This window comes from Sorex araneus, chromosome 3 (genome assembly GCF_027595985.1).
Source record: "Sorex araneus isolate mSorAra2 chromosome 3, mSorAra2.pri, whole genome shotgun sequence".
NCBI classification, from domain to species: Eukaryota; Metazoa; Chordata; class Mammalia; order Eulipotyphla; family Soricidae; genus Sorex; species Sorex araneus.
The window spans coordinates 100,594,108-100,607,514 of NC_073304.1; the positions used below are offsets into that span (position 1 = coordinate 100,594,108).

Here is a 13,407-nt window from a genome sequence, read left to right on the forward strand (position 1 = left end):
TAGCTACTTATAGTTATATATTAAACACTCCTATCAAGGATTTTAAAGACAAAAAAGCAAATAGGATACCGTTGTTGTGGTTGGGGCCTCATGCAGATGTACTTAGGGGTTACTCCTAGCTCTGTGTGCAGGGATCACTCTTGGTGGTACTTGTTGGACTATATGGGATGCTGAAAATCATACCTGGGTTGGCCCGTGCAAAACACCAGCTGTACTATTTCTTTGGCCCCAAGATTTATTTATACTTCTAACTCAAATGGAACAATCAGTGCTTCTTGGAATGCTCTTTTGAAGATTTTAAAAAAAAAGTTTTTTCCCATATGTAGTGTCTGCCATTAATAATGGTAGAACAGAAATAACACTATGTCATTCCTGGCTCAGACTATTAGTCATTCCTCTATATTAATTTATTTTATATCCCTTACAGTTTCTAATATTCTTCATTTAAAAGATAAGTTGAGATCAAGGATATTTATCATGTACATACACATTTATGTACACACACACACACTCACACACACCCTCCCCAAACATAACAAATCTTCAGTAACTCCTCTATTCTAATACTGCTCCTCTTCACTAGGCTTGTTTAAATTCACCATGGTGAACTTCATTTATGAGAACACATTAATCTTCCAAGTCACTCCTTATAATACAGAACTGATAAACTCAAATCCATTATTTGGCTGACAGTGCTAAATCATGTCTACTTTTACTTTCACTTCCCCAATTAATTTTTACCTGGTTTAGAATTTCAGCACAATAACCCTTCTTTTTGTTCCTCCAGTGAATCTAATAAAAATTTAATAAAACTAAGAAGACCTGTGTTTTATTTTATCTAATTTCTTCCCGTCCTATTCACTCTACAAAGCAACTATTAACAATGTATACAAGATACATAATACAAGACTTTATAATTATAGCTCTTGCTGTATCACTCTAACTCAAAAGCTTTCTGATAACGCCAACAGAAATCCAGTCTACTTTCTCTTTTCCTATTCCATATAATTTATGAAGTCACAAACTTAAATGCCAAAAGGAGAAAAGCAGGTAACACAAATTAGTGAAGTGGCACATATACATATCATTATACCAGATATGTTCTATTTTGGTGCAAGATGTGTTAAGTTCCAATTTTCTCAACATTCAAGGCAGCCACAATCTAAAATTTACTTAAAGGAACATGGGATTTTAAGAATTGAATCCAGTGCACATACAAAGCAAATACTCTGCTACTTTATCCCTGGCCCCAATTTGATTTTTGAAGTTAAAAAACAGGTGTATGTTTCAAAGAGAAGCCAAAAATCTCAATGTTTCAATGTTATGTTAAGTAATTTTTTACTTTCTTTAAGTTTTGGGCAAGATTTTTTTCCTAGTAATGTATATTAAGTAAAATACACGCATGTGTAGTTTTTGTCAAGTTTCTTGGTTGTCAAAAGACAAATCAGACAATATACTCCTTTCACATCACTCTGCCTTTATGATGTTCCTTTCAGGCTACATGTTTTTCCTACCACTTTTATTCTATCACTTATCTATAGATTTCCTAACCTTTCCTAACACATTTTCAGTTCTTGGTCCTTCTTTAAAATTTAACCTAATTATTAGGCCCCCTGTGAAATATGCCCAATAAATCCTCCTTTCTGTAGATCTTCATATACCTCTCTTGTAACACTGACCACACCCTGTGTTCATTTATTTAGGTCCCAAGTTACATGATTTCCAGGAGGTAGAACCTTAATCATAAGACGCGGCACATATCACATACTTATGTGAACATAATCTTCCCTTCATTTCCCCAACCTACCAGGCAGATCCATGTGGTTCCCAAGGGCCAAGACACACCCAGCAAAACTCTGCTTTACAGTTCTGGTTACGACAGACCATGTGATTACAACCGCCATCCTTCTCAATTGTGACATGGCATTTGGGACATTCCTATGAAGAGAAACTATAAAGTTGGTGTCAATGCTACACTAGGTTGTATTACTACCACTGAGGAGAAGCCAATTCTAGATTTGGTTTATTTTATATATCATCTTTACTGTGATTAATACATGCAAAGCACTTAGAACAGTGTTAAACACTTATATTCCATTGAAAACAAGCTTACCATTATTACTGGCTTTTATAATGTGCAATTAATTTAAGAATTTAGTGGGGTTGGCAGAAAAAAATCATTTTAAGTACTTCAACCATGCATATAGTACAAAAACCTTTTATGGGAGATAAAACTTTTTTGATTTTAGGCCATACCTGGCAGTGCTTGGGGGGATGGATCGTGTGCTGACAGGGTTCAAACACCCAGGACTCCCACATGCAAAGCATGCCCTCCAGCTCTTTGAGATATCTCTCCAACACCATGGGAAAACTTTTTCAATGTAATCACACCCTCTAATATAATCTAGAAATTATTGAGAACTTCCTGTACCCCACACACTGTTCTCAGTGTTTTACATGCATTAACTCATAATCCTTATCATAGTGCTATTCCTATTTCAATGTGTCAAATGAATAAACTAAGGGAAAGAGAAATAATAAAGAAAGCTAGTCCAAGGTGACATAGGTAGCAAATGATAGTCAGGAGGCAAACCCAAGCAATGTGGCCTCAAGAGTTAGGAGAGGGGGATTATTAGTAAATTCTTTTGAGGTTACTGAACTCTGTGGTCACCACTACTATTTTGGGTCAAATACAATGTTTTAATTCTTTTTACTGTGATCTGTTTACAACCATTCTATAGTGATCACATCCCCCCATACCCCACCTTTATCTTTTTCTTGACTGCTAGGGACTTAAAGTCATTGCCCTACAAGCTTACTGTTTTTTCCCTTCTCGAAATTAAAAAAGAAAACACTCATTCTTAACATAACTGTATAAAAATTAAAAGATTGCATTTGATGTTAGAAACTCCTGCAGGAGGCACAATCACTATTTATTACATTATTTGCATAATTCAGCCTCTATGAAACAGAATACTTTGCTATAAAAAGTACATTAATTTTATTATCAGTTTTTGGTTTGAGGGCCACCAGCAGTGCTCAGAGTTTATTCATGGCTCTGCACTCAGGGATCACTCTTAGTGTTGCCAGGGACCAGTTGCAATGTGGGGGATCAAACTGAGGTCTCTTGTGTGTAAGGCAAACATTTTAACCTCTGTACTATCTCTCCATATCTAAACAACAGTAATTTTAAATACTCCAAAGAGTCTCACCACTCCCCCCAATTTTTTTGTTGTTGTTTTTAGCAAAGTCTCCAAAGATGTTCTCAGGGGGCACTCTGATAACTGGCCAACTGGGTCTATGATGTCAATGCTTGGGTCCAACAATGTGTACTGCCTGGATCTGCAAGGTCGTCTTGGTTGGTGTCAGGGTGATGTGTCAGGACAAGAGAAGACACATGAGTGGTGCTTGGGGCCACCAGGCTTATCCCCTGCTGTGCTAGAGAGATGGGTCATATAGTGCTGAAAATCCAGCTCAGGTCCTAAAGCATATAAGTTATCCCCTCTGAACACTGAGTGATCTCACTGGGCCTGACAATGTTTAACTATATATTTTTAATCAAAAATTTAAATTACACATAAGAAATTTTATATTTTCCCAAATTCAAAGCCTAAAAGTACATTTTATTCTACATGTTATAATTAACCACATAATACTATTATAATTAACCACATGATATCAATCTCTATAGATTAAAATCTTAAGGCAGTAATAATAAAACTTTACAATCTCTAAGGAGAATAAATTTTCAGTTTTTTCACGAACTACCAAGTTGATAAATCTGTTACTACAAATTACCATTTTTCCTGTATAAATAACTTAGTCTACCATATTCAGTCCTGTACTTCCTATTTTATACATTTTGGAAATTTAAAGTATTTGCAAATTTCTCTAAATGTAGAATGAGGGCTACAGTCTAATCACTCTTCTTAGTGAAAATATAACTCTTACATATTCTATTGTTTCAAAAAACATCTGAAGATCTGGGGACTTTAATGGATATATGTATTACTTATATATGTTATATATATAAATCTATTTTCAATAGACAATGCTTGGCTAGAAAACAATTTTGGGGAGGGTTTTGTTTTGGTTTGGTTTTTGGTTTTTGGCTATGCTCAGGACTTAACGCCTGACTCTGCACTGAAGAATCACTCCTGGTAGTTTGGGGGACCATATAGGACGTTGGGAATTGAACCTGGGTCAGTAATATGGAAGGGAAACACCCTACCCACTATTATACTATCATTCTGGCCCCAGGAAAATTTTACAATAACAAAAGTAATTGCTATTTTCTGGCATTACACTATGTATTTTGTAATGTTTTCTTGTGTGACATTTATTTATCACAAGTCTCAGAAAGCACACAAATATTAAAATTATACATTCCTCAAAGATATGGCATTTGTTTTATATGAAAGAACTTACTGCTTCACTGCTAATGCTTTCTGGGAAATCAAAATGTATACTTAAGTGATAATATTTTTGGGGTAGCAGGTATAAAATGATATAAAATTTGGTTCATTAATTTTATTATTTAAGCACTGCTTCCTACTGTTGTCCTATGACTGAATGATGAAATAGTGCAAAGCCTTAGTTAATACTGGTCAAACAACTCAGTATTCTTTAAAGCATTATCTTTACAGGCGAGAGACAATTGTATATAAAAATTAACAGTACATGAATACCCTTATCATTCATACCCAAGTAATTTCCTATAAAAACAGAATGAATATTCAATTAACAATTACATATTTATAAAATTTTCTTATTGAGAGATTGGTACACAGCTGTGATTCAAATTTTTGGCTATTATTTGGTGATAGAAAAGAAGAAGAGTACTTGCATTTCTAAGACATTAAGAAGTGTTAACGAAGTTCAACGTATCAGAAAACAAGAAGTAGAAAACAAAAAACCAAGGGACACTGTTACTAAAAAATCTGTTTCTCAGGAAAAATCTCTTAATAAATCATATTTAGTACACTGAACATGAAATAAATTTGTTGAGGTCAGTTCCATTGCATAATAAAAGTTTACTTTGCTTGACTGCTGTTTTAAAGAATTATTCCTTCAATATTAAAGAATGGAAATTTTTATAAGCAGAAATGTAATAGAAAAAGAAACAAATTAATAAAACCAACTGAGTTAATACAATCTATTTCTACTAAAAGGAAGCCAAGAACAATATGAGAAGGCATTATAAAAGTCCAAGATGACAGAAAGTGTCGCTTTAGTTTTTTATAGTTGTGTTTAAAAAATGAAATTATTTTCTAATTAAAATCTCCTATAGCAGAGTACTACACTTATAAGCATTACAGAATTCAAACCCAAAAACTTAACACTCAAAGAAAAATTAACAGAAAATTAATCAGGGGGGAGAATAAGTGAGATAAATATAAATCAAGACTCATGACTAGGAAATCTTATTGACTCTGCGGTAACTAAAACAACTATCATTATCAGGTTCATTAGTGATAGAATTTAATAAAGAAAAATACCAACCTTCGTGTTGGCTGCAATCCAATTGGAGGTTTCGCTGTCATCATCACACTTTTTAATCCACTTCTTCAACCACTGTGTGAAAACAACAATTGTTACAGTACAACAAAAGATTAAGGCTAAAGATTAAAAAATCATTTTAACAAATAATATATTTGTATATAATAAACCTTAAATATAAAATCCAAACATGATTATCTATAAGTTTATTTCCTTTCATTTATTTATTTTGGTGTTCTGGGCTTACTCCTGGCTCTGTATTTAGAGATCACTCCGAGTGGACTCAGGGCACCAACTGTGGTGCTGGGGATCAAGCCTGGGTGACTGCATGCAAAACAAGCGCCTGACCCGTACAAGAGCTTAGACCCAGGCAATGATCATCTTAAGTAAAAACCACAAAATAAAATCTAGCTACTACTGTTTAAGTAACAAATCGTGAACAATTTGCCAAAGCAATACATGTATTATGCTTCTTAAAAATGAAAATGCAAAACTCACCTTACATTTAACAGGATCATGCCAATTTTCTCCACAGTTAAAGCTGTCAAGTAACACAAGAGTTAAAATAATTAAGTCCCACCTATTAAGGAAGGTAAACATACTGTGTCATGATTTATAGTTCCCTAGTAACTAACAAAACAAGGAGAGGAACCATGTCTGCTTTATTTCACAGTAAGTTATTTAGAATTTAGTACTAGGACAAGTATGTACTGAGTACTCAATACATGTATAAGAATGATTAAAGTATGAAGGGATATTTTGTTATAATTCTATCTTAATTAAAAGCTACCAAACTGGTAAGACAAAAATCGGTTTAGTTAGATCTGTACTTTCCTGAGTTTTTTAATATAGTTTCTTGCTGCAACCATTCTTTAACTGAAACTGAACAAATAATTTTTATTAATTTGAGTCTAATTACAACAAATCAGTATACATTATCTTTTTTTTAAAGCTTTGAAATGACTTTACATGTCTTAGTATGAATTAATACTTACTTGGATATAATTTATTATGCCTAATATACAGTAAACTATATGTGGTATGCAAACAAGCTATATCTTTGCATAATCCACACAAATGAATCTCAACATAATCGATAAACTGTACTGAACAAGATGCAAAACAAGAAAACGAAGGGCTGTAGAGATAATAAACTGGGTTGAGTGCTTGCCTTATACATAGTCGACCTAGGTTTGATCCCTGGCATGCCATATGGTCCAGGAATGATCCCTGAGTGCAGAGGCAGGAGAGATCCCTGAGCATTGCCAGATATGGCCAAATCAACCCCCACCCCCCCAAAAAAAAACAAACCAAAACCACCTTCAACAATATTACAGCTACTAAGTACTCATAATTATTCTGTCTAAATCTAAGATTCAAATGCTTAAAATTTAAGTTATATTTAAAAGTAGGTTAAGAATGAAGATACTGCTGCATAACTGAATGAACTTTCAATGCATATTTTATACATACTTTGAATTAATTTGCCTGCTTTTTGGAGAAGTTTTTGGTTTGGGGGCCACACCCACGGATGCTCAGGGCTTACTCCTGGATCTTACTTCTGGATCTGTGCTCAGATATCACTCCTGGCAGCGCTCAGAGGGGATCATATGGAGTATCTGGGATTGAACCTGAGTTAGCCATGTGCAATGCAAGTACCCTACTGGCTGTACTATCTATTGCTCTGGCCCCTGGAAGTATTAAGAAAATGAACATCTCATTCTAGATGTCTGGAGAAAAAAATAGAATGGTATGAGATACTAATTAAGTGCTTATATGCTAGCTCCAGAGCCTCTAGATTGGCCTCTCATTCTTGGTTTTTGGCTCAGACCCAGAGATGCTCAGGGGTTGCTCCAACAGTGCTGGTACACCATGCCATAACTGAATCTGAGGCAAGGGTTTAAGGAAAATATGAGCACTAGCACTTTCAGCCATCTCCTGACCTTGACCTCTCTTTGTTTTTGGTAGTGCTCAGGAGTTACTCCCAACTTGGTGCTCTGGGTTTGCTTCTGGAAGTACTTGAGGGACCATGTGATGCCAGGAATTGAACCTGGACTTCCTGCAAGCAAAAATACATTCTCAACCAGTTAAGCTATTTCTCTATTATATATTCTTTTTTGTTTGCTTTGTTTTGGGTCACACCCAGTGGTCATCAGAACTTATCCCTGGTGGACTTGGGAAACTGTACAGGATGCCAGGACCAAACCTGGATGGACCCTAGCAAGGCAAGTGCCCTGCCTGCTGTATTACTGCTACAGCACTGTTTTAGACTGCATTCCTAAAACACTCACAAAAAAAGGCTGTGATACAGTTTTGGGAATTTCTGGTTAGTCAAATCCAGAATTTAAAAGTTGAAGAATATGTTAAGAGTTTTCAAAAAAACCCAGGTTACTATGAAAGTTAGGGCCAAAGAAGCCAGAGAAGAACACATTTTACTTTAAAAAAGCACAACTAATCAGTTTTATCTTTTCAAATTTAACTATATATATAATTTTAGAAGCATGATAAGCTTTTAGGGAAAACATCATTTGACAGAATAATCAACCAGAAAGGACAACCGAGTTCTTGTCTTGCCCAGTCTCTAAGTTAGTTCACTACCATACATGTTTCAGAGAAGCATACAAAAAAGTTATTGTAGCTGTATTTTCCCCCATTAAAAAAATACAGAACTTGAACAACAACAACAAAAACTCACTTAAGACTTAGCTTTCTATATGTATTTTTAAAAGATGAGGCATTTTAACCTAATTCATACCACCCCCAACAAAGATTCAAAAGTAAAGAGTAACATCACCCACCTGAGGTCAACAAATTTTCTACTGTTTTCTACCGAGAACAGAGAGAGCAGAATAATTAAGGGCACCATTCCGACTTATGAAATCACCTGCTTACCAAAACTGACGCCCACATTTGCAGCGAACAGGTTTAGCGTCAGGGTACTGGACTTTAACAACATGGTGACAATCTGGGGCAGGACACCACTTTAACAGTCGATTGCACTGAAATACAAATTACACAATTAAAAACTGACAGTAAATTAAGCCACAATGAAAGATTTCCTAGCACAACAAGCAGTTATTTTTATTATTTCTCTAGTGAAAGGGGTAAAAGAACATGGTGACAAATACTGTTCCTGTATTTGGTCCTATAGCAATGCTTTTGGATGCACATTTTCAGATTATAGATCCTTTGAACTCTGTTTCATAAAATAGCTTCTGTTTCATCCCAAAATTCCACTGAGAACAAAAATAAACAAAACCAATTCCTAACCACAGCCAAAATGTAATTTAATTTTCTCAAAAGGTTGTAAGTTGTCTTTTGTGGATATACCTGGTGGTGTTCAGGTACTACTCCCAGCTCTGTGCTAAGAACTTATTCCTAACTCTGTGTTCAGGGATCACTCCTGGTAGGGGTCTGGAGACCGTACAGGTAGCTGAAATCGAAGCCGGACTGGCTGTTGAAAAGGCATTTTTCCTGCCATACCCATTATACTATCCCTCTGACATAATTACTTTTACAAATGAAAAACAAGTATTTCCATGATTAAACAAAATTCCTTTTACTAAAAGCAGGAAGGGCCTTGAGAAACACAGAGATCATGAGTTAAAATCCACAGTATCCCATGTGACAAATATAATCCTGACAATTTTGCTATTTTAGCCAGTAGCTCTGCTGTGTGTGAGTGCCAGTACAGGATAAGCAATTTTTTTTTTTTTGCTTTTTGGGTCAGACCCGGTGTTGCACAGGGGTTACTCCTGGCTCATGCACGCCGGAATTACTCCTGGCGGTGCTCGGGGGACCACAAGAGATGCTGGGGATCGAACGTAGGCGGCCGCATGCAAGGCAAACGCCCTACCCGCTATGCTATCACTCCAGCCCCACAATAAGCAATTTATTTTCTTTTTTCCTTTGTTTTTTGGGCCACTTCTGGCAGTGCTTGGGGTTGCTCCTGGCCCTGCACTTAGAAAATAATCCTGGTGGTGCTCAGGAGACCACATGGGATGCAGGATCAAATCTGGATCAGCCTTGTGCAAGGCAAGCCTTCTGCAAGCCATTTCTGAGCATTCCAGCGCCAGGTGTGTGCAAGCATCACAAACAAAACAGTGGAACCCCCAGTGAACATTGCAGTAAATCCGCAAGCAAGCATATCATGCTTTATGTCTCAACTAAAAGAACAATCCTGACAAGAACATGTGTAAGCACTGAATAAAAGTTCAATGAGCACAGCAGCCCAGAGTGCAAGCAAGACAAGCTGATGCAATATCCCACCAAACAGAACAGCTGAAAATGGGCAAGCAGGTTGGAGGCGGTACATGAGTTAAGGTGCTTGCCTTGCACAGGGATGACCATGGTTTGATCCCCAGCATGGCATAAGGTTCTGAGCACTGCCAGGAGTGATCCCTCAGTGCAGAGCCAGGAGTAAGCCTGAGCACAGCTTGGTGTAGACTCCAACCAAAAAAAGTTAAAATTTTAAAAAATAATAAAATTAAAATGTGCAAGCAACATGGCCAAGCATGTAGAGCAAAACATCAATATCTACAATGAAGGAAGGGGGAGCAGAATTGCAAATGAAAGAAAATAAATAAAAATACCTAAATCACTTACCTCTACAAAGCTATTTGTTATTAAGTGTTGATACTTTAACTTAACTTTTGAATCTGTAATCAGGCGCCTGAAAAACAATGAAGAGTCATTTTTAGCTAAGGGTTTAAATATTTCAACAAAGAAAACAAAACAAAACCTGCCATAATTTGAAATTTCTACTGGTGGCCATGAAGGCTGATGGTATTTGGTGGCTAACACCAGTGGTGCTCTAGGTATACCATGTGGTACCACAGATAAAAGCAGGCCTCAAATCTGCAAAACATGCATTCTAGGCTTCTCTCGTCAATCTAGAAGATTCTGTAATTCACAGCAATTTCTAGGTATCAATGAAAACAATGAACCTTAAAATTTGTTTCACTAGTATAAATGATAAACATTTCTGCCAGTTTTAAGAAAGATACTAAAGAGAAACAAAGAGCAACCACTCCCTTTGGACCCTGCTGCGGAGCGAGCATGATGGAAGAGCCCAAGGAAGCGCCCTTGGACTCCAAGCAGCCCACTGAACTAATTCCGGCACGGGATTGGAGAACCCACGGCGGGCTGAAACAGTGGAAACCGGGCATCCCCCAATTCTTTTAACCTCTCTCTCTCAACCCCTTCCTCCCAAGCACCGTGCAGGGTCCGCGGCTTTCTGAGCGCAAAATGGAGACGCCGAGCCTCTCTCTAGGTTTCTCCATCTTATGAGCACCATAAAAGGGTAAAAGTTTGTAGTGATGTTATTTCTGGTTGTACTTTCCCTGGACTTTATACAGAAACCCAAAACCGCGTGGCCACGGTAGCGGCCGCTCGACCTAATGTCATCTTAGCATCAGCAATATGTAATGGTTCCTTTTTAATGGGTCAAACTTTTGTGGGAGATCCTAACAAGAATAGTAAGTCTGTTGCCGAAATATTGAAGGCAATCAAAGTGGTAGCCATCTCTCTAGACTGAACTAAGCTATATCCCCACGCCGGCTGAGAAGAAATTTTCTTCTTTCTCAGGAAGAAACACGGCGTGGCGTCAACCATAGTGTGATGTCCATTAAGCAAACAGACCTGGCGGCGTGGGAATGGGATATAAGGGGAAAAATTATGTACATGGAACAGTGGGACGCTGGTGGAATCTCAAGCCGGAGCCGATACCAGCGCAAGACCTTTGGTTCCAGAAACTGCTTGCAGACACTCTACTAGACTATCAACTAAGCCAGAGCCCCACGCCTGCTGATGACGGGAAATAACCATCCTCTTCGGTTTTTTTCCCTTTGTCAGACAGCGTGGCGATTACTAAACAGGCGTGAACTCGGTGGCGCGGGGCAAGGGGGAAAAAGAAAAGCTATGTAACAAACAGCGGGACTTAATATCTCTATATTCTTAGCAATGGAGAACTATCAAATGCCTCCTTGGCAATAGGACTGTCTTTTTCTTTTTTGGGGGAAACCCCAACAACGGTAGTGAGTTGTGTGTTGAAACATGGAATGTAATCGAGATAAAGCGTAAACAAAGTGAAACTTATCACTTACAAGGGTGGGGACTGGGGAGGTGGGAGGGGGCGGCAGGTATACTGGGGGGGTTGGTGATGGAAGATGGGCACTGGTGAAGGGAAGGGTGTTTGAGTATTGTATAACTGACACAATCCTGAGAACTATGTAACCCTCCACATGGTGATTCAATAAAATTAAAAAAATATATATTAAAGAGAGAAACAATAAATGAGAAAGACACTCAAAAAAAAAAAAAAGAGCAACCACTGAAAAGGCAGGAAAATTACATCAGAGTCCAACCTCATTAAAATCTTTCATAAAGACTATGTTTTGTACACTCTGTTTTGTACAAAGTGCTGATGTATATAATGGACTATAAAAAGAGCTCTGAAAGCACCTTGGATGGCAACAAACTTTGGAAAAACACAGTGAGTTAAGTATTAATATTATGAATTTATGTAGGAGTGACCAGTAAGTCAGACAGATCAGAGCATAAAATAACAGGATATACCTGGATAATGCAAACTCTAACCATGGTCCCTGTTTTTCGTTGAAATAACTGGGGTTCACATACAGATTCGGTGGCTATGCTCCCACAATGAGTTTCAGTGTTCAACAGGCGATAACCCCTTTTGTTTTGTTCACATACATTCTAGCTTTAGTATTCATCATTAGGGGCACATTCCAAGACCCTGAGAAGCTTGCATTCCAGGCCCCTGAGCAGTCTTTGGGATCTGAAGCAATGTTCCAGTGAAGGCCACATTTCTGCCACATAATTCACAGCTAAGGACTGAGAAGGCTAAGGATCCTGAGGCTTGGGCGTTCCTACTTCTGAAGGCATTCCTCTGCGGGCAATCTACGTGCTGGGGTCACCCACGAGACTGTGAGAGACAATTGCAAATCTATTCCTACTGAATTCTCCTTCCTTCTTTCTCTCTCTTTAATGGTATGAGATGTACACCAAGATCTGGTGTACTTGTCATTCTCCTTACCCTGTATCAAAGCTGTCAAGAGTTAATCTCCTTATCTTATTTTAATAGTACGAAGCATGCTTCCCTGAGAACCTCAATAGACTATGCTACAATTTCAAGGTTTACGGGAACTATTATGTATTGCCAAGTTTACCAGAATAGTGACAAGGAATTTAACCAATTACAAATGGATTTTAAATCACACAAATGAGAAATTGCAAAAGCCCTTCAGACTAAGCTTTTCACCTCTTTTGAGGTTAAAAAAAAAAAATTTTAAAGTTCTAAATTAATCTGGCTTCACTAATATTCACCAGGCAGAAGCTAAAAGAAATACTTACATAACTGTGTTGTCATCCACTAAGATATCACAACCATGAGCAGGGCATGAGATAGTCTGAAAGAGAAATTTAAACTGTCTTCATTCAACAAATACTCACTGAACCTTCACCACTGTTACACTTGAGGAAAGCAGCAACACTGGTAGGTTCTTGACAACCTTGTATTAAAGGAAATGTATGGGCTATTTACGTCAAGTTATTTATCACCACAAGGTTCTAGCATTATTGACCTGAGTAACTGGTTTCTGGCAAAAGCAAGTAACCTGACGAAACAGTTGAAATATATAAAAGTTGACGTCTGCTGAGAATTACTAGACTGGATCTTAACACTAAAACGCCCCGTATCAAATAGAAAAAAAAGGCATTAATTATCTTTTGGTTATCTTAATCTTTAAAAAACAAGCTCCTGGGGCTGGAGCAATAGCACAACAGGTAGGGCATTTGCCTTGCACGCGGCCGACTGGGTTCGATTCCCAGCATACCAATGTGGTCCCCTGAGCACTGCCAGGAGTAATTCCTCAGTGCATGAGCCAG

The 13,407-nt window shown here is 37.5% G+C and overlaps 1 protein-coding gene across 1 annotated transcript in view; it reads right to left on the reverse strand.

Annotated features, from left to right (window-relative positions):
- Nucleotides 1-13,407, reverse strand: part of ARIH1 (ariadne RBR E3 ubiquitin protein ligase 1) — a 74,377-nt gene that overhangs the window by 15,768 nt on the left and 45,202 nt on the right. Inside the window, exons 5-10 of the mRNA XM_055133913.1 lie at nt 12,874-12,929; nt 10,105-10,171; nt 8,392-8,498; nt 5,998-6,040; nt 5,503-5,574; nt 1,808-1,938 (exon numbers count right to left, since the gene is read on the reverse strand). Coding sequence (XP_054989888.1) covers nt 1,808-1,938; nt 5,503-5,574; nt 5,998-6,040; nt 8,392-8,498; nt 10,105-10,171; nt 12,874-12,929 — 476 coding nt within the window. The remainder of the gene's footprint in view (nt 1-1,807; nt 1,939-5,502; nt 5,575-5,997; nt 6,041-8,391; nt 8,499-10,104; nt 10,172-12,873; nt 12,930-13,407) is intronic.